This window comes from Hemibagrus wyckioides, linkage group LG24 (assembly GCF_019097595.1).
Source record: "Hemibagrus wyckioides isolate EC202008001 linkage group LG24, SWU_Hwy_1.0, whole genome shotgun sequence".
Lineage (NCBI taxonomy): Eukaryota > Metazoa > Chordata > Actinopteri > Siluriformes > Bagridae > Hemibagrus > Hemibagrus wyckioides.
In genome coordinates, this window is record NC_080733.1 from 8,982,438 (window position 1) to 9,010,243 (window position 27,806).

At 40.5% G+C, this 27,806-nt stretch overlaps 1 protein-coding gene across 2 annotated transcripts in view; it reads right to left on the reverse strand.

Annotated features, from left to right (window-relative positions):
- dlgap3 (discs, large (Drosophila) homolog-associated protein 3) overlaps positions 1-27,806 on the reverse strand; it is a 155,836-nt gene that overhangs the window by 6,743 nt on the left and 121,287 nt on the right. For both annotated transcript variants that reach the window (XM_058378312.1, XM_058378311.1), the window contains 8 exons: positions 16,236-17,329; positions 9,035-9,252; positions 7,265-7,367; positions 6,652-6,868; positions 4,726-5,204; positions 4,500-4,594; positions 1,856-2,304; positions 162-253 (listed from right to left, as the gene is read on the reverse strand). In XM_058378312.1, coding sequence (XP_058234295.1) covers positions 162-253; positions 1,856-2,304; positions 4,500-4,594; positions 4,726-5,204; positions 6,652-6,868; positions 7,265-7,367; positions 9,035-9,252; positions 16,236-17,258 — 2,676 coding nt within the window. In that variant the 5' untranslated portion in view covers positions 17,259-17,329. The remainder of the gene's footprint in view (positions 1-161; positions 254-1,855; positions 2,305-4,499; positions 4,595-4,725; positions 5,205-6,651; positions 6,869-7,264; positions 7,368-9,034; positions 9,253-16,235; positions 17,330-27,806) is intronic.

Consider the following 27,806-nt stretch of genomic DNA (forward strand, 5'->3'; position numbering starts at 1 on the left):
GGTGTGTGAAGTGAAAACTTAAGCTAGTGCCTCAGATTACAGAAGCATGCTTTTCAAATCTCAAAGTAACTAAACAATAATGAAGTTGTAATGAAATTCATCAGTGTTTCCCTAGTGAGAGGAATCAGGCCAGGAGGAAACAGGAAAGGCTTGCTGCTTACCACGCTCTGCTGGCACATGCGGAAGAACTGCTGCACCTTTTGGGACATTAACATCTGTGCACTGCCCACTGCTGCTCTGATCAGCTCCAGCACTACAGAAGAGGAGAGAAGGGCTCATAACAGAAAGCACACTGGCTTACATTAAGACGAAATTCAGATGTTGTGTTCACTACTGGTTGTCCTGTTGATTATTGAAGTATAACATCTCAATTTGTGGCAATATAAACAGTACCAATAAAAATATATACACAAATTGACCCTGTATATGTATGCTTAGGGCAGGGGTGTCCCATCTTATCCATAATGGGCCGGTGTCGGTGCAGGTTTTCCTACCACTCAAGCAGGAGCCACACCAGATTCCACCTGTTTAAGCAGTTGATCTTGGCTCTCAGTAGACTCAGGTGTGGCTTCTGCTTGGCTGGAATGAAAACCTGCACCCCCGGCCCCTTTGCGGATAAGATTGGACACCCCTGGCTTAGGGATTCAACCTGATAAATATATTAGTGCAAATAAGTAAAGCAAGCTATGCTTTCATATAGAAAAAGACCAGCCAACAAAATCCAACAATATACCACATACTAATATACCAAGAGAGGCATTGCATCAGTTACCTTTTTTTGCAGTAAATAGCAATTTGCCTTAGCTATGTCCACTTGGTAGGGGTTTTACAGTTACTTTACCCGCAGTTACAGTTTGATTGCCTTTTACTTCCTTTTAGCATTTTATAGTCCAGCAGTTACCCCTCAGTACACTGACATGCTAAGGAGACAGCTAACAGATTTCACCAGTAAGATTAGGAAATAAGCTTTCCATAGAAATCATTATTAAAACATAGTACAACTGGAATCTGCATGTAAAAAACACCTGGCGTAAAGATAATAAACTTCCAAGCTAGAGTTTTTAGTAGCTATAAACCAAATAAGCCAAGACAAAACAGACTATGGTGGTAACTGAGGGATGATAACAAAGACTGCAATTAGACAGTAGTTTAATTAGTTAGATAGCTTAAGACTCCAGGGCATATGTGGCCGGGTTTGCGTGTCAGTTGTTGACCTTCTTATGTCCGATAATCACAATTGGGCACGCGCAAACCTTGTAGTAAAATATAGGTAATGGGGTGTAGTGTCAACATGCAATTTGTAAATGTGAATTACAGGTGCAGACATGGATCATTATCAGCTCATTAGCACTTCAGCTAAGGTTTGCATTTGCATACAAGAGGCACCATCAAGCACTGACCTGGATATGGAGTCTTGAACAGATGAAACACCCACCTACCTTGGATATCAAAGCATATTTTTGAAGTTATATTATATTATAATGGGGGTGAGGCTCTGAACATTATGCTTTAAGCTCAGACTGGTGCAATAAAAACATCCAGTAAGCTTCAGTTCTGCAGCCATAAACGCCTTGTTTGTGAGAGAGGTTGGCTAGTCTGAGCTGACAAAAACATTACAGTAAACACTCTGCACAAGTAATGGCCCAAGCCTTTTACTATTCCATCCAATGTTCATTAGAGATTGAAGAGTACAAGTATACATTACAAGATATTACTAGTAATAGTGACAGTAATATAAGGCACAACCTCTATTGGCTTAGAGAGAAAAATCAATATATACAGTATATTGCTTCATTGAATAAACCATAACCTTTGGCAGTAGACAGTCCTGTGCCCTCTTTCTATCTTAACTCACCATCATCTGGCAGCTCATTCTCCTCTGCCTCTCGCTCCATGCTTTGGCACCATCCCTCCATCCTCTCTACCTCAGTTTGCAGCAGGCGGAGGAAGAACTCCCCATCTCTGTGGCATGGTGAAGCTCTGCCCGAGTCAGGCAGGCTGCGTGGACCTTCATGCCAACTTGCCACTGCTCGCTCAGTGTGTGTATGAGGCAATGCCCTCAGCTCCAGAGCACAGGGCTCGGTATTGTAGGCGCCATGGTAGTGGTCCCGGTATGCCCACTGGCCCTGTGTGTGCACGGTGGAGCGATATTCTGACTCAGGCTCTGAGGAGTGGCGCTGGAAGGAACAGCCAAATTGTAACCCCTTGTCCTGCATTGGCACACTCAGAACCCCAAAACCCTCCATCTCCAGATCAGCCTGCACGCTTGCTGTCACACTGTTGGAGCGTTTGAATCGTGCACGTCTGCAAAGTCACGCATTGTATTAGCTCAGCAAAAACAATATTTCTAATACTCTAATTTTATATTAGACATTCAGAAAAATTGGAAAGAAAAAAGAAAAATACTGCCATTACCCTACTCATTTACTGACCAGGTCAGTCTCAGGATGTGATGGATGTGATGTTAATATTCTAGAAAGCATGCTTGACTGACTGCTCAATCAGGAACACATACTTCAGATACAAGCTCGGTGGGACATAATCGGTCAAGGTAAAACAATCTATGCCAAAGATTAGCCCCACTGGCTTCATACTGTGTGCCCACAGGAACAATATGAATCTAATTAGAAAGTAATCGCAGAATCAAATTCACTGGAGCTCTAACAACAGCATGAATATAGCAGAGTCCAAAGAACTGAGTCCAGTTCCAAGAATCACTTACATCACTTATGAAATACTCACTGGTAAAATCCTACATCTCAAACATAAAATATTTTCCTTAATACAAAGTGAAAAATACATTACAGGAAGTGGAAGCTGCCCAATGAGACATGAGAATGAGAATAGTAAAAAGTAGTTAGAAATGCTGGTCTCCTGGTATGTTAATACACAACAGTCTCTAGAATTTACACAAAATGGAGAGATAAAACAAAACAAAACAAAAAAATAATAATAACATTTGTTGACAGAAAAGCCTTGTTGATAAGGAGAAGGGCTAAACTGGACCGAGCTGACTGAAAGACTGCAGCATTCAAGTAAACACTCTTTACAACTGTGGTGAGCAGAAAAACATCTCAGGAAACACAACATCTCAAACTTGGAAGCAGATAGGATACAACAGCAGAAAACCACTTCCAGTTCCAGTCCTAACAAGATTCAAGAGTCAAGAATTTATTTGTCACGTACATAGTAATTGAATATGATGTGTGAATAACGTCACATATAGTAGCAGTGGAAGATAATGGATAATGTATAATTATGATATATATATATATATATATATATATATATATATATATATATATATATAATGTATTATATGTAACAAATGTGCAAACATTAAAGAATGGAAAGTGATGTACTAAATGTGTAGGTGAGTTAACTGTAGTAACAATAAAAGGGCAGTGTGCAGAATGTCAATGGAGTAAACAAGTCTTTATGGAATCCTAACGGATTTGTAAGATTGACATGTCAGTCTAAGACAGGGATCTGAGACCACAGTGGGCACAGCTTACCAGAGATACGATTGGAAGAAAACAAGGTGATGTTTTTCTGGTTTTAATACTTACATTGGTGGCAAACACCTTTATCCAGAAGGACTTACATTTTATCTCATTTTTTTAATATACCTGAGGGTTAAGGGCCTTGCTCAAGGGCCCAGCAGTGGCAGCTTGTTAGACCTGGGATTCAAACTCACAACATTCCAATAAGTAGTCCAATATCTTAACCACTAAACTACCATTTCCCACTAATAAAGTGTATGTATTGTACTGCTGCCAGATGACTGGCTTATTGAATAATTGCATGAATGAGCAGGGGTACTAGTGTCTTATAATAGATGCTAGTGATAATAGAGGATAATAGTCAGTACTATACATATCAGTATTTGATGTTGGAATTAATAACAAATAATAATGTTTGTGGACCAATTAACTGAATAAAGCATATTGTCACACTTGAAAAAAGAAGCAAATGATGTCTGAATGCAGCCCTCATTAAATAAATATTGCTCAGGAAACTATCAAACATAGATTTCAGCATGTGGCAGCACCCACAGCGTGCCATAACATTATACTCTTTCATTAGTGTATATTTAGTATACATTTAATGTGACAGGTCCAGTCAAATATGATCTTGTGTTGATGAAAAGAGAGAAAAAAAACCCTCTAACTGTGTGACCTCATATCCATAAGCCTGAAGGGGGCTAATGATCCTGTCATACGACACACATGATAATGAGCTCACCAGCCCTGCCTGGATGACTATGACATCTTTTCACACAATGTGGCATGTCATGTAAAGCCTAATTATACCCTCTCAACACACACTGTGCTCCTTACACTTATAAGCCACTGGATGTATGTGTGTGTGATTTACACTCCACACAAGCTTGTCAATCCAGTAATCTCTGATTACAGGCACTTGCTGGTAGAGTGAGAGAGACTGAAAGAAACTGAACTTAAAAGAAAAAAAAAACAAGCAAATGAGAGAACAGATACCTTTTATCATCCTCCACTTGGACACCGATGGAGTGCACTTCTCTCAGTGCTTTGCCTTCTGTATCGGAGTCTGACAAAGTCTCTGAGCTATCCACCTAAAAAAAAAACACACAGCTTTTATTGTGTATGTCTAGAATACTGTACAACTGCACCTCGTTGCTCATCTGTTGCATAGTCTTAGCTCAAATGAGTGCAGAATAACAAGCATGCTTTTCACTCTTCTCACCTGAACAGCTATAGAGGGCCTCCACTTGCGCCCTTTGCCTTCCTGCTTCTGCTCCTCTATGCTCTTAACACTCTTGCTCAGCATGATGCTGGTCTGAGGAAGGGATGCAGATTTGCCCAGGCTGCCTCCAGCACGCTCCCTCAGTCCCCTGGGCCCTTCTAGCAGGTTTTCGGCTGAGGCACTGTGCTTGGGCCTCATGATTCCTGTCCCACCCATATAGCCGGAGTCCCTCAAGGCTCGACCATCCATGCTTACGCTCTCTGTGGAGTTGCTGCTCTGTTTGATGCGCATTGCACCCCCGCTCGGGTAGTAACCTCCTCTGGAGCTCTCACTCAGGTCTACAGAATTACTGTGCTGTTTGGGCCGACTCTGAAAGTAGGCATCCTGAGTGGACTCGGTACTGCTTTGTGCTGTAACTGAGATCATGGGCTTGGACATGCGTGGAGGAAGTGGAGGTGGGCCTTTCCGATACGGGAACACTAGAAGGATGTGATACAAGTGTAGACATTATTAATGCTTAGATTATTTATGTAACTTTAGATTGTCTATTTTTTTCCGTGCATTTTTACAGAGTATAATAATTACAAGTATATTATCTAATCATTTTCACCCACTGTGTATGTTTATGTGTGTAAATTCAACCCATAGTCCATTATTTGTCCTGCACTGAAATTAAACTGTGATAAGGAAATAAATGGTTCCAGTTTCAAGATGACTGTGCTGATAAGGTTACAAGAAGTTTTATTGTGTTTTATAGATTTCAGTAAGTCACAATGTGTTTTAATGCGAAGCCAATATTTACAATGTGTGGGTATAAAATTATGGAAATTGTTTACGGCGAAGTAGACCTCCAAACTATTCCTTTAAATGTCCAGTTTCATTATGTACTGCTTCACAGTTACTGCTTAATTGCTGCCCATGTCTCATGACTTTCAATTCAATTCAGTTCTGTCACTAAAAATATTTCTATCACAGAAACTGCATTATGACATGGAAATTTCATGAAAACATTCCTTTGGGTTAGATAGTCTGTTTTTGCCTTTTAAATTGAAGGCAGAAAAATAAACCCTCTAAGCTCTTCTCTTCCTGTAACCATCTTCTTTATCCCTGACAGTGAGATCACACTGCCTGTCAAAGTGCTTGGTCACATGGGACTATTCATCCCAGCAAGACACATCAAAAGAACACACATGCAAACACACGCACAAACATGTTTTATTCATGGGGAATTTTTATTTACATGAATCCTAGTGTGTGTTTTTTAAAGGGTTTGTAATCCTATTAATAAACAATGGGTTCACGGATATCCACTGTGTGTGTGTGTGTGTGTGTGTGTAGCTTTATGTACATATATCTTGGTGGGGAAGAAAATAACCCCCACCAAAGGAACATGTAAGATTTTTGACATTGTGGAAACACTTGGCTTGTCCCCATGAAGAAAACTGCAGTTTTTAATTAAAAAACCAAAAGAGACTAAATGTTTCCTTTTGTTTAATAAGGTCAAGGTTAAGGTTAGGTTTGGATGGAAAAGAATAATAAAACATATGTGGGTGTGTGTGTGTGTGGGTGGGTGGCAATGAACATGTTTGACACTTCACTGTGGCTTTAATAAAGCTCTAAAGAGATTTTCTACTTTAAGCTAAGGAAGAAGAGCAAGAGCATAGATAGAGCATGAATGGATGAGAGAGAGTGAGAGAGAGAGAGAGAGTGAGAGAGAGAATGAATTTCCTTTTGATATCTAAAGCCTTGAGCTGTTTCCTCAGCAGTGTCCGGGTGACAGATCCAAAAACTCATTAAGATCCTCGAGTAATCCCTGGTACTGCATAGAGAAAGCGAGAGCCTGAGGCAGAGATATCTATTTACCCAGACTCTCACCCTTACATTCACAATCACACACACACCTGCACCTACACAAGCAACCCTCACCTGCTCCACCCTTGATGCTCCCCTGAGGGCCAGACATGGAGAAGACGGACAGGCAGTCATCATCTTGGGAGCAGCCTGCTTGGATGGCACGCACGTAGCTATGGCTGCGTGTACGAAAGCACCCGGGCAGATCCAAGGCCTCCACGGCCTGAGACTCTATCTCTCCAAACACGCTCTCGCACACTGACTCGAACTGACGATTCAGCGTGTCCCCCAGCTACCGATACACAGGTGCAATGGAGCAAAAAGGTTATGCTTACATGCACATCTGCAACATTTACTAGCTTAGACTTTATGAATTACAAGTTAAAAACAAAGAAACTCTATTTGCTTTCACTCAGTAGCCTGAGGAAAGAGAAGCATGGAAGCCGAGGTCATTTGTCATGCTTTTCAAAAGTAATGAATGACTATGAATGTAGACACTGGAAGCGGAAATAAAATGACATCAGAGAGTCAGGGCTTAGCCTTTGTGTTAGAGCTCTTCTAGTGGCACATTATGTAAAAACCCAGCCAGATGTAGATAATCAACCTGCAGTAATGAGACTTTTATTATTCTTTGGATAGGCGCAATATTACTGTCTGGAACAGTGCTATCTGTGAGAGAGTGTGGTACCTGTGAGCTGGTCAGGGAGCGTGTGTAGCTCCGAGAGTGTGCGTGTCCTTTTGGTGTCGTACGGCTGTTTGAATAGGAATCTGTACACTGTTTACACGAGTACCTGGGAAGAGCAATAAACAAGTAAATAAAAACCTACCCTAGATTCCATAATTGTCAATATGGATTACATGAGAAACATAAAACACAATAAAGGGGACAGAAACGGCTTTTTTCTCTTGCCAATTCATGTGTTATTTGTCATTGTATCCACCAGGTGTAAAAACTGTGAAAAAAGTCTTCGATGTCCATTTATTTGCAATTTGAAAAGTTACTACAAACCTCAGTGACCAAATTTCATTTAACAATATATAAAACGGTAAAAGCAGTGTGACATATTGGATAAGCATCCTATGTGCGTTAAATTTATTAGTCTTAAATTTGTTCTACTGTACTGTGGAAAAGAATTGGTATGAAATGGTTGCTTTGCTTGACAGATGCATAAATCTATATTCCTTACTGTACTTTACTATATACATTGTGCTTTGCTCTTATGTTTTGGTGTCTGTTTTGATTTTATTGTACTTCGTTGTTTTGGGAATGTACTGGAACTCTGTGTTAATAAAGATCCTTCTAAATAAATGTTTTTAATAAATGGTTGAGAGAAAGCAATACTTGATTTGCAGATTTTGACTCACAGACCTTGTTGTACTCACCACTAACAAGTACCATACATTGTAAACTGAAATAGTTGTTAAATATTAATAACAATATTAAACACAGCATTCTAATGTAAACACACTCAAGCACTCAGTTCAATGCAATATTCATTCATGTCTATTGCACCACTCATCTGTTTACATGCTGTTTCACTCAATTGCTGCTGCTATACAGCAGTGTATATGTACAATGTACTGTATAACATATTATACAGAATGTATACTGGTCGGTGCTATTTTGTGCACTGTCTTTTTGTCTTGATCCGTTTGCACTAGGCTGCACATGATGAACTTTATGTGGCTAGGATAACTTACTGTAAGTCCTTAGCTGTGTGTTGTTATATAGCTCTGTGTTGTTTCATGTAGCATCATGGCCCTGGTGAAATGTTGTTTCATTTCACCGTGAACTGCGTATATATAACAGCTATATATGGTTGAAATGACAATAAAATGCTTCTTGACTCTTGACTTGAAAAATAATTTGTCCTCCTGGTGTGTGTTACATGTAAAGACATTGTGAAATGGATATTCAAATGCTTTTTTTTTTTCACAACATGACGCCTTTTTGATTGAAATATGTCATGCTGTGGGCGTTATCCACCAGGATTTGAGTAGCTTGGTAAAAAGATGATAAGCTAGCCTGCAGTCTCCCATAGCACTTGATGAGATGGAGACAAACCAAATGCTGTGAATGCTGGAGGCAGATAGAGGAAAAAGATGAACATTTCTTCTCAGGACTGAGTCTGTAGGTTTTAGCTGATAACAGAGGTAGAGGCCAAAATTGTACTCAGCCTCATGAGTAAGTCTAAGAAGAGGCATAGAAATTACCTATTCTCCATTCAGGAGATCAGTCAGGGTAGTACTCATTATCATACAGATTCAATGCCCCTAAAATGACCAGTTCTTCACAATGAATTAAATATATCTGCATGATTAAATGCATTTCACTGCTGCTTGAGGATTGGCTGATTATATAATCACATGAATGAGCAGGGGTACAGATGTTCCATATAAAGTGCTCAGTGAGCTTCACATTATGTTCGTTTGCTTAGAATTATGGTGAGTAGCTCACTTGGCTGTAGAAGAGCGCTGGTCCATGCTGATGGAACGCCGGAAAGCATCTCTCTGAGCAATCAGAGAGCGTTTTGGTGAGGTTTTGGGGCTGGTGTCTGAGTCTGCGCTGTCGTCATCACCCATGGCCTTAATGTAGCTGCCGCTGCGCATGCGTCTGCATGGGATCTCTCCTCCACTTTCTGACACTCCCATTCCACCCCACTCATCAGAGGGAACCTGTTAGAAACACACAGACCAGAGTTCAGTAAAATATTCTGTTCAAACAGCAGTGAAGTTACAAACTGCCTGTGATACTAAACCTCTGTGCTCAAAACAACTTCTTATAGATACACTATATTGCCAAAAGTATTCGCTCACCTGCCTTGACTCACATATGAACTTAAGTGACATCCCATTCCTAATCCATAGGGTTCAATATGTAGGCTGTCCACAAGGTTTAGGAGTGTGTTTATGGGAATTTTTGACCATTCTTCCAGAAGCACATTTGTGAGGTCACACACTGATGTTGGACGAGAAGGTCTGGCTCTCAGTCTCCACTCTAATTCATCCCAAAGGTGTTCTATCGGGTTGAGGTCAGGACTCTGTGCAGGCCAGTCAAGTTCATCCACACCAGACTCTGTCATCCATGTCTTTATGGACCTTGCTTTGTGCACTGGTGCACAGTCATGTTGGAAGAGGAAGGGGCCAGCTCCAAACTGTTCCCACAAAGTTGGGAGCATGGAATTGTCCAAAATGTCTTGGTATGCTGAAGCATTCAGAGTTCCTTTCACTGGAACTAAGGGGCCGAGCCCAGCTCCTGAAAAACAACCCCACACCATAATCCCCCCTCCACCAAACTTTACACTTGGCACAATGCAGTCAGACAAGTACCGTTCTCCTGGCAACCGTCAAACCCAGACTCGTCCATCAGATTGCCAGATGGAGAAGCGCGATTTGTCACTCCAGAGAACGCGTCTCCACTGCTCTAGAGTCCAGTGGCGGCGTGCTTTACACCACTGCATCCGACGCTTTGCGTTGCACTTGGTGATGTATGGCTTGGATGCAGCTGCTCGGCCATGGAAACCCATTCCATGAAGCTCTCTGCGCACTGTTCTTGAGCTAATCTGAAGGCCACATGAAGTTTGGAGGTCTGTAGCGATTGACTCTGCAGAAAGTTGGTGACCTCTTCGCACTATGCGCCTCAGCATCCGCTGACCCCGCTCCGTCAGTTTACGTGGCCTACCACTTCGTGGCTGAGTTGCTGTCGTTCCCAAACACTTCCACGTTCTTATAATACAGCTGACAGTTGACTGTGGAATATTTAGGAGCGAGGAAATTTCACGACTGGATTTGTTGCACAGGTGGCATCCTATCACAGTTCCACGCTGGAATTCACTGAGCTCCTGAGAGCGACCCATTCTTTCACAAATGTTTGTAAAAACAGTCTGCATGCCTAGGTGCTTGATTTTATACACCTGTGGCCATGGAAGTGATTGGAACACCTGATTCTGATTATTTGGATGGGTGAGCGAATACTTTTGGCAATATAGTGTAATTACAACTGAGGTATAAGATAATCAATTGCAAAGTCATATACTTTTACAAATTAGAGGCAAGGAAAAACTTTTTGACATGACATTACAAAAAAAAACATGACAAAAGCCAGTATCAAAAGGAAACCCATGTTGCTCTAGGGAGAACCATTATAAATCATTTCTCTGTGCCAAATCTAACTGTATACTATAATGTCAACGTAATTGTATTGAAAGTATGTTATAAAAAAAGTCTTGGGATGAGCACAGAAAATTCCTTATTCATAACTTCTAGGTAGAAGTCTATATTATCCAGGGGAGATTATTCACAGGCAGTGGTAGCTCAAGTGGTTAAGGCTCTGGGTTGTTGATCGGAGGATCGGGGTTCAAGCTGCCACTGTTGGGCCCTTGAGCAAAGGGGCACTGTATCATGGCTGACTTTGTGCTCTGACCCCAACATTGGGTTATGGGAAGAAAGAATTTCACTGTGCGGTAATGTAGATGTAACAAATAAAGGCTTCTATTCTAAGCAGACTTGTGTATGAACTTTTCTTGGGGAATCTTTAGGCTATCCATGTAGGATAACAACAACAACAACAACAAAAACAACAAAAAGCTCAAAACAGAAGTAGAACATCATTTTGTCACTCCATTATTGTCACTTCATCCCGCTCAGTTCCATACACACACAAGTGACACTAGAGCATGACCTCTTTGCCTCCAATATGGGGTTCAGAGAAAGTGCACCATGCCATCATACCTTCTTTAGTCCCTTCTGTCAGACATGAGACAAAGCTGACTCACACACATACACACACTCACATATGCTAGTATTTTGAATGCCCAGTCATGGGGTACTTAAAGGTCATTGCTTTCAAGAGGTGATTCAGTTTGATCTCACAGTTCCTGCTCCCTATTCTGCCTCTCAGGGTATAAAACCTTTAAAAGACCTCAGTGCCACATTTCTTTCCATCAGCCTTTTTGGCTTTTCCTTTTGTCCAAGGGTCTTTCTACCCTTTAGGGAGAGAAGAGTGGAATCAACAATAGTTAACCATATTAATAAACAATCTCGGATTTTGCTAACACTTTTTTGTTCTTTGCTTCCTCACTGACACACACACACACACTTTTCCACTCAAAACTCTATTTCTCCATCCTACCTTCTCCATCTTGTCCATTATTCTTATATTTGCCCACAGGTTCTGTGAATTCATTCTCATCAGCTTGCTGCCTTTCACTTCTTGTGTTCTCTGTCTTGGAAAATTGCCCCACTCATTGACTTGGTGCCTCAACTAGCCGATGAGGGTCTCTCTCTCTCTCTCTCTCTCTCTCAGATCACCCAGTAGAGCTGATTTAGCCCTTACACAGTACATGCTGACTCTTAGACCCAGCTTTCATAATGTGAAATTACTCGCAATTCATTTAAACAGTTTGGAGTATTATTTAAAAATTAGCTATTCATGGAGAATTGAAGCAGTAATGAAGATGATAATGTACATAGCTAGAGCATCTCTTCATATATTTTATGGACTATAAACAGTAGAGAATGGTTCAGAAAGGGCAAGCTCTGAGGGATAAACCTATGAAGACTAGTTAGGTAGTTAGCCAGGCTATTAATGTAATTACAGTGGCTTTTCTGTATTTTCCTGGCTCTCTCTTCACTGCCTAGCAACTGTTGCCATCTGCCATTACTTCGGTCAAGCTTTCATCACTTTGGCAAGTGTGCCAGCTTGTCTTGTGAAAATGTTTCAAATTAGAAGCTACAGATAGGGTCATGAGACTTGTAAAAACAACACAGAATACCCAAGTCTTGTTTCCAATTTCCAAATGCACAAATAAATAGAGTAGAAAATAGAAACAGGAAATAGACCTGTCTACTCAAAGCCACATTCATTCATTTTGTTGGTTTGTACGGTTCTGCTTAACTATGATTTGCGGACTTGAAACGAGTGTAAAAGTCAGTGTTTGTTCAGCTAAGACCTTCAACACGGCTCCACTTACATTCTAATGCATAAGTTCTCAATCGTAGAGCACAACAATTCTTATATGCCACAAAGGTTTAGAACCTCTGTTATAATGCATTTTACAGGTCTCGCTCTCCTGATCCCCAAAACTGATATAGTCAATCATCTTGTGTGTGCAATAACTCAGTGACATTGGCCTCCATTTTCAGCAGCTTGACCTAGATAACAGCAGCTGAGGCCTGATTTCAGTCAACAGCCTAACATAATGTATCACATGAGGAGAAGTAAAGTGATAAACTGTAATGAAATTAAACCAAAGAGAGGTTGGCATCCTGGTTCAAATAATGCTCTGGTATATTAAGCAGGGAAAAACTAAACTAAGGGATTTTAAAGCATGATTTTTCATGCAAACAATAATCTGTAGTGGATGCTATGCAAAATGCACAATCATCTTGGAGAGTTTAAGCACAATGTTAGCTCAGAAAAAACAAATAAATACAATGCTAAAAACTGTATTTCCTTTCTCTGTTTCTATTCATTTTGTCTGAACTGTTACAGATCTATCTGGAAACAGTTCAGGCCTAGATTTTTATATTTGTGTGTGCATGTGCTTGTGTGTAGCCTTGACTTTACATAGACTTGACATCTAGGCTGTTGTATATATATGTATATATGTATACATGATATGAAATATGATGTATATATTTGTTAAATATGAAATCTAGATGGATGCATGTATTATGTACCATGAGTATTAGGGAAAACTCTCATATCTACACACACACACACACACACACACACACTCATTTCCCTTTTATGTATCCCCATCCTCCAAGAGATGAGTTCTGCTGCTGTGGTTTGCTGATGGAGTGTAAAGGAGGAAGTGCAAACAGCGCTACCTGCTGTTGCCATAGAAACACAGTCTGCATCAGTACCGGAAATGGCAGTTATGATAGGGGTGGGACCTTCCAGAGACCTCTAATTTAGGTTTCCACACTGCTCTCTAAAGGTGTGTGTAAAGGGTGTGTGCATGTTTATTTGTGCTTGTGTGTGTGTGTGTCCATGTATTTGAGGCTGAATGATGGTAAGTGCAGCTATACATCTGGAGACTATGGCCAGAAGTACACGCTTGATAACTGTTGAATGACTGAAATGAATGTGAATGTGTGCAGAATGCTGTGTACAAAGTCATTTAGGTTTTTACGCATCACTGTAGCAGGAACTGCAACCACTACAACCTAAGCTACAGTATACTGAGTACAAATGTATTATTGATATTTAGATATTTGGCTTTCAGTGATAGAGGTGAGCTTACAAATGGATCGATCTTTGTTCTTGGAGACTGCGTTTGCAATTTATAATTTATTAATGAATGAGATATTACTCTATTTCACTGTTCATAGTTACATTTAACGTTATAGAACAACTGCAAAACTTGAGTCTTCAGGACAGAGGAGAACTTTATCGTTTCTCAGTGATATGAGGAGTAGCATTTGTTTTGTCTTATTAATATTAAGCGAGAAAACAATAATGATAATTAATGTTCATGTTAGGAACAACACTATATAGCAACTATAACATAAATAATAACCAGAACTAACACTCATGTTTGGAAACTTACTGATGTTTGAAAAATGCTGAGACTCCTTTCCATAAGTATTAAATGAAATCTCTTTTTTTAAAGGATGCATTTTGAATGGCTTATTATTGGCCATAGATTAGTTGAAGCATCTGCCTTGCCTGCCTTATCTGCCCAAGTCCCTCTGAGTGAGCTGTTATTGGAAAAATAACATATTACAATGAGTACATTTATATAAATATCACCAGCTATAAATATTCAGATGTATGCTGGTACAGAAAATGAACAAACACTTTCTGATTTGAGAATTCATCCTCGCTGTGGTATAATTATTGTAATCAACAAACAATGTCTTTTAAAAGACTATATGTTGAATATATAAATTCTAACATGCCCAATTCAAAATGCCTTCGTGCGCCCCAGATATATGTGATCATATTAGTGACCGGTGGAATGTTAATAAGCCTGTGTTGCGTAAGTATAGTAAGTCTGTTACATGAATAATATATAAAGAAAGCAGAGTTAGAAATCTCACCAGTATGAATGCTCTCTCAGGATGACGTGTGGCCAAAGGTTTATGTAAATTTATTGTTGTGTATATTTCTGCTGTTTGACATTTTGTCATACAGCTCTGATAAAGGCATCAGTCTCGACACCTGAAAGTAATAACTGATAAATATAATAACCACATCATTTTTATTTCCCTGTGAAGAACTGTCAGTCAGTCCTGCTCAAATAACCTGTTTCTGAACATTGCTTAATTCCTTTTGTCAGGAAGGTGAATCTGCAAGTCAATGAGAGCGACAGTGTGACTGTGTCTGCCTGCATGCATTGGATTTATCATGAATATTCAAACAGCTGGAGCTAAGCAGGGCATACTGCACTGACTGAAGCTACAGTGGTACACTATACAATTTTTATTTTTTTTACACCTAACTCAACTGTATATTATTTATTACGTACATCTAAACCCTATGATTTGTTCAGACTATACAAAATAATTGGTGCTTAAACTATATATGAAGTACAACATCTATGTTCTGTATGGTCTATTGTAAATCCCCAGTGGTGTTTGGAAAGCCTTTTTTTGTTTTTCCTCATAAGATTGATCTTTCCGAGTGAGGCTTCCTACTACCCCATGAGATACTCACACTCAGCCTGGCTATAAAAGCTGTGTCTATCTCCTGCCATCATTTTCCCGATCCTGCCAATCAGTGTAAGATAATGAGAGAATGGTGCCGCAGCTCCAATGTGTCTGGCCATACAACATGTCATGCTGTTAACATTATTGTTGCCACACACATTAACACAAATTCTGTAAAATCGATTCAAGAAATCAGTTCATAAGCCCACACTTCAAGACAGCAGGGGTGTAACAATTCAATATGATATGTTGGTGTCTTGATATAATACTTTTTAATGGATAAGGGTTGCTTGGTTTCAGAGAAATTTTCAACACAACTACAACTCAAAAGCGACACAAAAAGAGCTAGCCAGCTAACTAGCCAAAAAATCTCAGACATTAGAAAACGGGAGATGCATTTTTCTCAGACTTTGTGCTTTAACAAGCTTATTTTTTCCACCTGCAATCTCGTTTCCAACTATTCCAGTTTGGAGGAACAAACAACAACAAGAACAGTAACAACAACAAAAAAACAACAACAACCTGGCAACCTTGCTAATGTGTAGCGTCTTTGTAGCTCAAAGTGTTTATAAATCCTGCATTTTCCACTATAATAGCCTCATGTCTGCAGTTATGCACTTTCCAATTATCACGTTGGTTTCTTTAATTCTGATTGAATTTGCTGAGAAATGCAGAGTCTTGAAGAGATAGAGAATGTGCGTCTTTGTGTTCGCATTATCCATGTAATAGTATTAGCACCATTATAATAGAACACAACAATGCCTACATATTGTCTTGTGAAAAACATTATGTTCAGAGGAGCATGTAGCTTCTCCTGACACGAGAGAAAATGGAAACAAAAGGGATTTTCAAGACAAATACCCTACTGAACCGTGCTGCATGTAACTGGCTAAAATCATACAGTACATGTACATAGTAAGGGTCTTGCTTATAAAAGGTGTAAAGTGTATTTTAAAGTGTCTCTCATTCACAACTAGAAGTGCACACACACCCAAACTTGCCTGTAGGTAATGGAGGTTACGCTCCTTCAACTTGCCGTCCAGGGGTACCAGAGCTTTATCATAACCTCCTCCTCCCCGAGGGACTGGATATGCTTCTCTGGCTTGGTTGACTGTCATGGCTGACCAGGTGCTCCTCTTAAGAGAATGCCCGCTATCTCCTACCCTGGCCATGGTGCTGCATGCCAGGCACTCTCCAGGAGCAGGACCTTTCACCTTCTTCAAGGTTAGCTCCTGGATTGCTGCATCCAGGGTCTCGTGACCTGGTGGGTATCCCCGTCCTACCCCTCTGCCTCCAGCCACGAGGAAGCTACTGTCACTATCCAGGTTGTCGTCAGAGCTCCACCAGCCCGCTGTCTTGCTGCGGTGGCGCGAGGAGTGCCGGGAATCATGACGTGAGTCTCCGCTCTTGCTGCGCTCCCGACTCTTGCTGCGGCGGGTCGAGCGTGACTGATGTGTACCTGGGTGGTGGTGCCCTGCACCATCTTCAACTCCACTGCGCTGGCCTCGTTCTCGGTCACGGTCCCTGCATCCATTGAACTCACGTTTAGATGGTGCCTCAAGTGAATGCGACTTGGCGAACAGGCGCTGAACAGAGTTCACCAGGTGACGGATCCGACTGGGACTCTCGCTGCGCTGTTCCCCACTGGCTGAGCGCTGGTACTGTAGAGTATGGAAGCCATCTGGGTGCAAGGGTATCTGCTTCTCAAACTGATCCAGCAGGTTAGGAGGGATGCGGTGCATCTTTGCGTGCCCGTGTCCATGCCCATGCCCATGTGCATGCCCAGCTGAAGACATGCATTCTTCACATGAGTCATATGGCTGCTGCTGAGTGGAATGAGAGCGTGGAAAAGTGCCTCCACCAGAAGGGGGCAGTGCCAGGGGCTCAGGTGGGCCACCTGGTGGGTAGTATTGGTGTTCTCCATGGCGTAAGTATTCACGCGTGGCCTCAAAGTCCTCAGGTGTGCAGTGGCACGGCCCGGACGAGTGTTGTGACAGGCTGCGGCTCACCTGATAGCCCTTCATTGCTGGGCCATGGTGGGCCGCCCGGGCCGAGAGCGGGCGCTGTGGGCGCGACAGGGCTGCGCTGGAGTCAGCTGCGTTACAAAAAAGGAAAGAACGATCATGATTAGAAAATCTTTTCTTTAATGCTTTGATTTTGTTTTATATATTACATACATTTTTTTTAAGTGCTGACATAATAAATTCTTTACAGTTTACATATACTAAATGTGGAGACACATCTCTTGTGAGAGCTATAAAAAAAAACAAAAGGTTGTGACTCAAGAGTACAAGTAGGAACAAGAAGAACCAATACAGCACAAATTTAGTCCTTCATCCTCTGCAACTTATTTTTCTTTCAGATGCAAAAGCTATCTGTTGTAAACAAGACCATGTCATTGCCTTTATGCAGTTTTTACCTGCTCCTTAGACTATTCCATGTGACAAGTACAAAATACTGTGTGTATTTTGTGAGGGTACTGTCAGGATCACACCCACCAGATTTTTTTCTCACAAGACTGAGTGTAGACTCAAATTGCTTTTAGCTGTTCAGTGAAAGATACACTCTGTAAAAAGAATTTCTTCAGAGACATTTGGAGAATATGTTATTGTATAACCGGTGATTTTCCATTCCAAAGCTTTTTTCAAGGAGGTGAGCCAATCACACTTTTATTATTTGCAATATTAAAGCAGCAGTTGACCTCAGGAACTAGTCTCAGCACATTTGAGCTGAGTTCATTTATCTGCTGCAGTGAGTCAGCCCACATCCCCGATAACTGATTCCAAAGTCATTTAGAAAAGCAACGCATGCTGTTTCACTAATTCATCCCATAACCCATTTCATGCCCATCACACACAATTCCAACGACTCTTCCCTACTCTGTCCATGCTTGGTTTGTGTTAATCTTGATGAGATAAGCACAACAAAGGAAGACAGTGAAGAGAATGAGTTCTATTTTGTGTGTGCAGCTCGTCGGTGGGGGAACGTCTTTTTTAAGTGGCAGGTCGTGCAGAGGCTCTGTTGATTTAAGCGGTGAAAGAAGTGGAGATAAATAAATAGATAAATAAAGCACAGCCTGTTATTGGGCATTTCTAGACTGCAGCCACTACACAGCTCCGTCAAACACATCCAGGCTGAAAGAACATTCACGTTACATGCTCTTTTGTATGTAAGTTTGTTACATCCAAATGTGTGCACTATATAATTGTGTATGAGGTGCAGTTCTATGTAAAATAATGAGAGAGAGAGAGAGAGAGAGAGAGAGAGGAAGTTGAACAGTACTGTCACACATCATAGATAAATAACACACTGTGTGATGTGTATGTAATTTAGAAGAGGCTGCTGTCAGTCACTGTCTCTCAGCATTCTTTTAAGTGCCACTTGTCCACAACACTCCTTGTCACATAGCATCACACCTTAGTCACTCACAGGCAAGGATGGAAACAGAGATTAAGTAGAGAGTGGCGTAAAATAGCAAAGAGATCAAATGCATCTCAAAGGCATCTCCAGCAGTTCAGGGACGTCTTTCGAAAGTCTCTTGACGTTTCTTCTGTTCTTCCCCTCTCTCCATCTGTCTCTCTCTCTCTCTCCCTCTCTTTCTCTCAGCTATTTCTAGATCCTTGCTTCTGACCTACTTCTTTCACTCCAGTTTATGAGGAACCCTGACAGTCTTTCTAGAGTGTCTGTCTGAACAGCCATAGGTCTCTCCTGCATTTTAAGTCGACCATTTATTGTTCTGTCTGCTCTCTTTGCTCATACTCACAACCTGGAGTTACTGCTTTGCTCCACCTGAGCACAAACACCATATGGAGTGATCCAGAGAGAACACACACACACACATACTGCATCACATAGTATTGCACTACATTGTAATGCATTGAAACAGCTTGCAATTTAGATTATATTATGTTGAATCATTGGCTACATACTACATACTTTTTATACACCACAGAAAAAGAGATGACTAATATAGCTGGGTAAGAGTACATGCAATATTTATTCTATCCAAGCAATGACAAAAGAATTTTTATGAAAAGGAGTTTATCATATAATAGTGTGCTAAGAGCTGCAGCATTGCGTGATGACAGTGAACTTAACTAAACCTTTCTCAGAGATTTTCAGAAACGGCTTCTTCAAACAGCACATGAGTTTTGTGGGCCCTTTTTCTTTTTTTTTCAAAATGCTGTTTGTATGTAACAAGAATATGTAAGAAGGGATTAATTACAGGGGGATCAAGGGAGCTTTAGTTTATACTAAATGATAAGCAATGCCATGGTCCTACACTATAATTGGATGGAATTGTAATTAACATGAAATCGATAACACAAATATACCAAAATTTACAAACTAAAGCTATAAACTAAACTGAAATTTGATATGTGTTTATTAAGAACACTAAAATGGAAGGTTTTGTGTCTTATGTGGTTTTCTTTGGAACTGGTAAAGTATTCCCTTTTGCTTGTTTCTGTACCAAGCCGTTTACTGGAAGAAAGCCATTTAATAGAGGTGTGCTGCTATTGCACACAGGGTCCAGACCCATAATTTGAAGGTGTGGCATCTGCTGTGCCACACTCACCCAATCATCTGGGACAGCAGGTCTGGGCTGATGAGCAGTGGGCACAGAGGATCAGTCAGTAATGTCAATGACAGTCAGAACTGTGGCTTGTTTGGCCAGAAGGGTGCTATCAAAACACTGATCTGAGGGATGTGCTGCGGTATCATCCGTAACAATAACAGCAGAGGAACAGAATCTGTAGATATAGCTATATATGAACCACATTCAACAACAGATTGACTTCCGGCCTGCCATAGGTCCTCCAAACGATCTGATCCACCTGCTTGTGATTTTGTCAATCCCTGGGCACAGGCATGCGGTGAGACAGTACATATCCTACCTGATTGTATTGGCTCACTAGGTAGACAGCTCTCAAAAACAGATGTGTACATCTGACTACTTCCAGAGTTTTTTCACACTCCTCAACATCATTTGCAATTTTGTGCCCCTATATTGGTTGATACACCAGTACATATGACCCCATTCACATGTTCCAAAAAATGTTGCAGCACTAGCCACGCAGCTTTGATTTTGTGTATGCTAATATGCTGATGTTGAGCTTAATTTTCTTTTTTCCATACACCCCCCCTCCTCACTGAGAGGCATCTGTTGTTCTAGCATGCATCACCAGTTTAGGACACAGATTGATGGAGAAACATGGACCAACATCTCATCACTACTGACACATGGATATGTGATATGGCTGACACAGGCTGAGCACTCAGCCAATTCTGAAATGGTCTGAGACACAGTATTTTCAGTTTCACTACTGGTTTTGCTATGTCCAACATTCCTGCCACATTTTTTTGCATCCATAATCAAGACAGCTTTTTCTTCCATGGCTCCCAAGTGATGGACCAGAAAAGCATTTGTGCTATTATTGCGAGATTGCAAATTAGAATTCCAACTAATCCATGGCCGGAAGCCAAGGTAGCAAATTGGCTGTGCTGTTTGGGTAGGAAGGATGGTATACTGTCTCTCCCATGTTAATCAGAGCGACACTAGCCTATTGTGAGCATCTGTGAGCTTATTTATGTGGAAGAGGGCAGACAACACTTTCATTTAAGTGTGGTTTGCTGCCCTGTGATGCAGCACTTCAAAAAACATGTGGTTGGCTGGCTTCATGTGTCTCAGAGGAAGCATGTGTTAGACTTTACTCTCTATTGTTGGTAGCTGATGTATGATAGGGGAGAGCTGGCTGGAGGGTGGGAATTGGAAGGTAACCAAATTGAGGAGAAAATGGGAAAAATTAAAAAAGAAAAAGGCTTGGGCACATGGGTTGAGTTTCATGCTGATGAACTGCACAGTTGGACTCTTCCCTGATTGACATTTAGTCCCAAAGCTTTTATATGTGAGGGCAAGCTGGCACATTGCCTGCTGTTAGGACACACAGCTGCCTGTCATCATCCAAATAAGCAAATAAGTACTAGGAAACTTTTTGTGTTTTGTCCTCTCCTATTGTCTAACGTTCTCCCTTTATCCTGTGCATGCATTTGTAAAACAGTGGGCTGTTCCAAAATGACAAAATTTCTGCCATGCCAATGTAATCTTTTTCTATTCAAACACATTTTAGGGTACATATAGATAGTTGACCCAATTCATAAATTCACTGTTGGATAATGCAGTGAGACAAAAGCCATTGGTCATGTTTTAAAGCTAGCTATTGTGTTATATAGCAAGAAACTGAAGAAAAGCCAGCTGTACTGTCAAGCAAATATGTAATGGCCTTATCTTACTCCCCATAACACTATATGAATGTACAAATAGCCCTGGCAGCATTCAACAACCAATTATCCTGATGTCCCCTGCAACAAAGAATGGACATACACATACACTCAATGTGCAGTAAGGCATCTTTTTTATGCTTATCTGTGTAATCTAGAGTTCAACAGACATTGAGGGTGTGTTGATTGCTATATCTGGTAGGTTGATGCGGAAGGCTGGCTTTTTAATGGGCTGTTGAAGCTGGCCCTTTGTGACCACCTGCAATGCTAGAGGATATGTAGGACATGAAGATTTAGCCCTTACATTGAATGCTTATACACTAGTACAGAAAGGAAGTCACCCACAGGACAGCTCCACTGCAAAATAAGGACAGATCAAAAGATAAGGTTTCTCTGATCTGTTTGGTGTAGACGTTGAAGGTGTACAAGTATGGATTGCTGCTGGCTTGGTGATGCAAGAAACACATGTATAGTTGTTGTCTCTCTGGAGAAGCACTTTTTTCTGTAGCTCTACTGCATGCTCAGAAAATGTAGCATGTATCATGTTGGTCTATTTTGTTTTATATTAAAAAGCAAAATGACTTCAGTGTACTCAAGGTAAAAGGCTCGTGGGGCTTAGAAACTCTTTGATTTGAAGTCTGAGGTCTCTAGACTTATTGCACTGGTCACTTAAAGCAAAAATCCCTCTTCAATAATTTAGCTACTAATTTTCACATCTGAGATCACATTAGCTCAAGAACGAGTGGGAACAGGTAGAACAAATGTTTTTCTTTTTCAGCAAGGAATGAAAAATTCATTTATTTAATAGCAAAGGCCACACTCTTTTATCAAGAGGACTTGTCTTGTCCTATCTACCACACTGGCCACTTTACTAGGAACACCTCTCGCAATGGGTTTTTGATCATTCTGTGTAAACAACATCTATTAAAATCTGGAGAGAATTGTGGGAAAAACAAAAAACATCCAGTGAGAGGCAGGTGTGTGAGAGGCAGAAATGCCTTATTTACTGTTCGAGGTCAGAGCAAAATGTCCAGAGTGGTTCAAGCTGACAGAAAAGCTACAGTAATTCAAATAACCGCTCTTTACAACCTCAGCAAGCGGCATCTCAGAATGCACAACATGTCAAACACCTTGACACCGGTGGGCTGCAACACAGCTTCACTCAAGCTCAAGTTCACCGAAACTGGACAATTTAAGATTGGAAAATTATCTCCAACAATACTGTAGGTCTATCTGTAGTAAAAAAATATACAACAGTGTGAGTGTCCATCCTTTCCAGAGCTAGGGAAACTTAGGATCACACTTTTCATCAATCATCAGAGTCATTTCCAAAAGTCATTTTAAAACCAGGGCCATGGAGTTTTCCCTTTTCCCCTGACCATTTCCTTTAATTGTATAGATGCTTTCCCCCTTTAGATAACAAACTTCTTTCATCTATTTCCTCTGTAGGAAATAAAGATATAAAGCCATTTTGCAGCAGTAGTTAAAGTCCTTCTATTAGATAAGCCATTACCCCTGGGTTTTTAAGCTCACTTCTACTTTCTCAAGACAAATTTGTTAATTTTCTTTTTGCTTCTAAATAAATATGTTCAGTCAAACTAATGTCTACCATTGTCTCTTGTTTGGTTAATTTGGGAGTATATTCTGACTAAATAATAATTTACACAGAATATTGGAGGGAACAAAGTGGACATGGGCAAGTGGAGCTTCTTGCTCGTATCACTTAAATCAGACAATAATTATGGAGCTTCTGCTTCTCTTGATTTACTTTACACATTAGTTTGAAATCTAGGTTCAGTCACTTCGCTTCTGGAAAGGCATATTACTAAACAAAGTCTAAACAAACATAAGATTTAATAAAAAAAGAAAAGAAAAAAAAAAGAAAACCTGTCAAGTTGTTAGTATTCTGGCTTTGGAAAACATTTTGTTCCTTAAATACCCCTCTTAACCCTAACCCTATTGTTTCAAATAGTTCAGGAACTTTTATCTAATAATATCCACATGAAACTATGATATAGTAGCTACTTATAATTAAGGAGATTTATTAGTATACATGTCAGTGTACTAGCATCCTCATAACAAAGGCCCATCCACAATAATTGTATAGTACCCCTTCTATTAAACACAGCTTTAAGACAGAGAGATGAAGGATCCATGGTTGATTTGTCCAAGGATAGAAACTTTGCCTCTTTTCAACAATTTTTTTCAGCAAAGTCTCAGCTTTGTAACTTCTTTCAGATAGCTTCAAGCACATCATTTCTGCTGAAATCGTTATACCAGTTTCCTACATTGCCTGCCCCAGTCTTCACTAGATGTACTTTTTGAAGTCTCCTCATCTCACAGAAGTGCAATTTCTGAGTTTCATTTAAAACTTCTTCTCCTAGAGAGAAAAAAGCCCCATCAAATCCATACATTTCCAAATTGCTGGTGTTTGTTGGTGCTGTTTTATGCTGTTCAGATATTCAACATCTATAATATTATCCAATCCTTGTTAAATGTTTAAAGTCAGTCTGGATTATAAATCATGTATGTTACAGTTTTATCCTGAGCAGTACTGATCACACTGTACAGGACCTATAAAACTATATAAACTGTAAATCTATTTCCTCTTCCTGTGTTTTAGATACAGCCTCTAAGTCATGGCAGTGCCATTTTTTAAAAACATTTTGTCATCAGCAAGTACTGTGATTTTAAATGCCTTATTAAAAAGCATAAATGAGCCTCCTGGTGGCAGGATCCTGTGCTCTCATTGCTGCAGCCCGGGTTCGATTCCTGGGCAGGGAGCTAACCCAGCCACTGAAGCGTTAACTCTCAGTGCCGGTCACGGATTAAATGGGAAGGTTGTATCAGGAAGGGCATCCGGAGTAAAACCTGTGACAAAGCGAAACATGCAGACAAAATGATCTGACTGGAGCAATCCCAAACAGGGAGCAGCTGAAAGAAAGCACAAATGCGTATACAGGAAATTATATTTGCATGATCATATCTGAAATTTTAGATATCACAAATACACCAAACTGTAAATGCAAAGATCATTTTTTGAATCTGAACTACCTTACTGAGACTGAAATGACATAAGAGCAAAAGAAAGATGTGGGATGTGGTAGCTTAGTGATTAAGGTGTTGGTCAGCAGAAGATCATGAGATTGAATCCCAGGTGCCCCAAGCTACCACTGCTGGGCCCCTGAGCACAGCCCTTAACCCTCAAATGTTCATTTGTATAAAATGAGATAAATTGTAAGTCACTCTGGATAAGAGCATCTGCTAAATGCCAGAAATGTAAATGATGTGGAGAGAACTTCTTATTCAAATAAAGAAGTCCACAGACTTTGCACAGTACATTTAATTTGAATTTTGCTTGCAGTACATTTCAATACCATTTGAGGTTTAAGAGATGTTATCAGTATTCTGCTGAATCTCTTAATTTTATTTAATCCATTCTCTACACTGCTTATCCTACTGAGCCGGAGGGAACCGGGGGTCTATCCCAGGAGACTTGGGGCACAAGGCAGGGTTAGCCCAGGACAGTATGCTAGTCTATTTCAGGGCGCACACACACACACACACCAGTCTATTGCAATACACACATACTCACACACTCTAGACTCTAATTTAGAGATGCCAATTAGTCATCAATGCATGTCTTTGGACTGGGGAGGAAACTGGAGTACCTGGGGGAAGCTTCTGAAGAATGGGGAGAACATGCAAACTCCACACACACACACACATGGTGGGGGTGTGATTCGAACCCCCAGCCCTGGAGTTGTGAACTCACCGTGCCCCCTGCTTTATTTTATTTATTTTATTATTTGCTTGTTGGCTTTTTTTTATTGGTGAGCTTATGCATTTCTCATTTCATTTTAAAAATGTCAGCAATAATCAATACAGCAGGTCCGTGTCAGATGAAATAAAAGCAGAAGTAACAGTGCTGTATCTAATCCTGAAAGCTTGGTTCTATGAAAGCCTGAAAGAAATACATGGCTTGAGCATTTGAATTTGTGTTTGGTTTTGGGTTTTTTCATTCTCTATCAGCATAATACCTTGGTGTATATTCTCTCACCTCCATTCTGAATGGGATATTAAAGAAGAACCCACTATATCCACCCTAGGTAAGGCACAGGGGAAGACACCTGTGACCAGCTGAGAATGAAAGCTATAATGTATCATGCACAGGGAGATGATGTGTGTGAATATGATGGCGTCCTCATTGATTGTGCTACAGCAGCCCCTCTGCAGAGTGTGTGTCAGAGGTATGACACCACTGTTGTCTATGTAAGGTGATTTCCCTCTGATTGTGTTGCTCCAATCCTACTGTAATAACAAAAGCTTTTGAGACAAACTGCCATCTCACTGAAAACACTGATAGATGGAGACAATTTTAAATCCACTATCTGTGCCACGAATTGCTATAACCATCAATCAGATGTATGTATTTCTTACTCACAAATACACCCACACCACACACACACACACACACACACATCCAAACAGCAATTACAGCATACATATAAGCTTCACACATTAAAGGCTGCTTTTTCTCCTCCTGTCTTGCTCAGGTTAAGGGTGTGATATGATTCTTTCCCAGACTTGCCAAGATAAGCCTGCTCTTCTTCCTTTGCCCTTCTCTTACTGCCTGAAATCCTCACGGCAAGCAGGATGAGAGATGAATAATAACAGATAAAGCCATGGATGGACCCTGGGGAGAGACTCTTACCAAAGCTCTTCTGTCTCTTTCTTCTATCTTGTCTCAATGGGGCAATTTGAGCTCTTTCGCTTGGCTCCTGAGACATGGAAGAAATGACACTGTAGGGATGCAAGGGTTGTGGTCTGAGCCGCAAACAGCGGAAGGATATCTTTGACTTAAAAAATATAGGATGTTAATGTAAGAAATAGATTTCCAGATGAGTAGAATTTGTGAATCATATATAGTTGGACAATAAGTGCCAGTAATGCTGGAAGCAGGAATAAACTCTCTAAAACAATTAATAAGGGCTCTGGAGTCAGAAAGCACTTTAACTGATGCTTAAGTATGAATCACAAACATGTCCTAAGCAGACGTTCAGCAAATATCACTAATGACCTTGCTTTCTCAGTAGATTAGATTTCCCATTAATTACTTTGCTCATCTGAAAGAATCAACCAATTCCGTGTGTCTACTAACTTATGTACAAGCGTGTGGTTAGTGATCTCCTACAAGCATGTTTAGCTAGCAGTGCCGCTGCCTCGAAGCCCTAGGGTTTACAGTCTGATCCTGGTGTCAAGTTAGTATCTATATAGAGTTCAGCATGTTCTCCCTGGGTTTTCATGGGTTTCCTTCATGGACTTTTGCACCATGCAAAACACCATGCACCTTCTGATGGATTGTTGTCTCATCCAGAGTGAATTCTCTCACTTTGCTTTCTGAGTTCCTGAGATAGGTTTCCACTGTGAGCCTGGCCAGGACGTTTTTGTACACAATAAACGTTGTAATAGCGAATACTTTTTAATGTTACTCAAGTCAAGTTGTATTACAGAGATTAAATAAAAATTCCTGCATTAAGGTGAGCTGAATATAATAATAATAATGATGATAATAATAATAATAAATAAATAAATAAATAAATAAATAAATAAATAAATAAATAAATATTTTTTACTTTATGGGTTTTGTCTTTTTTATTTCATAAATAATATGCTTTACATCCAAGTGAAAAAAGAAAGTTAATATTTACATATACACTATATTGCCAAAAGTATTCGCTCACCTGCCTTGACTCGCATATGAACTTAAGTGACATCCCATTCCTAATCCATAGGGTTCAATATGACGTCGGTCCACCCTTTGCAGCTATAACATCTTCAACTCTTCTGGGAAGGCTGTCCACAAGGTTTAGGAGTGTGTTTATGGGAATTTTTGACCATTCTTCCAGAAGCGCATTTGTGAGGTCACACACTGATGTTGGACGAGAAGGTCTGGCTCTCAGTCTCCGCTCTAATTCATCCCAAAGGTGTTCTATCGGGTTGACGTCAGGACTCTGTGCAGGCCAGTCAAGTTCATCCACACCAGACTCTGTCATCCATGTCTTTATGGACCTTGCTTTGGTCACTGGTGCACAGTCATGTTGGAAGAGGAAGGGGCCAGCTCCAAACTGTTCCCACAAAGTTGGGAGCATGGAATTGTCCAAAATGTCTTGGTATGCTGAAGCATTCAGAGTTCCTTTCACTGGAACTAAGGGGCCAAGCCCAGCTCCTGAAAAACAACCCCACACCATAATCCCCCCTCCACCAAACTTTACACTTGGCACAATGCAGTC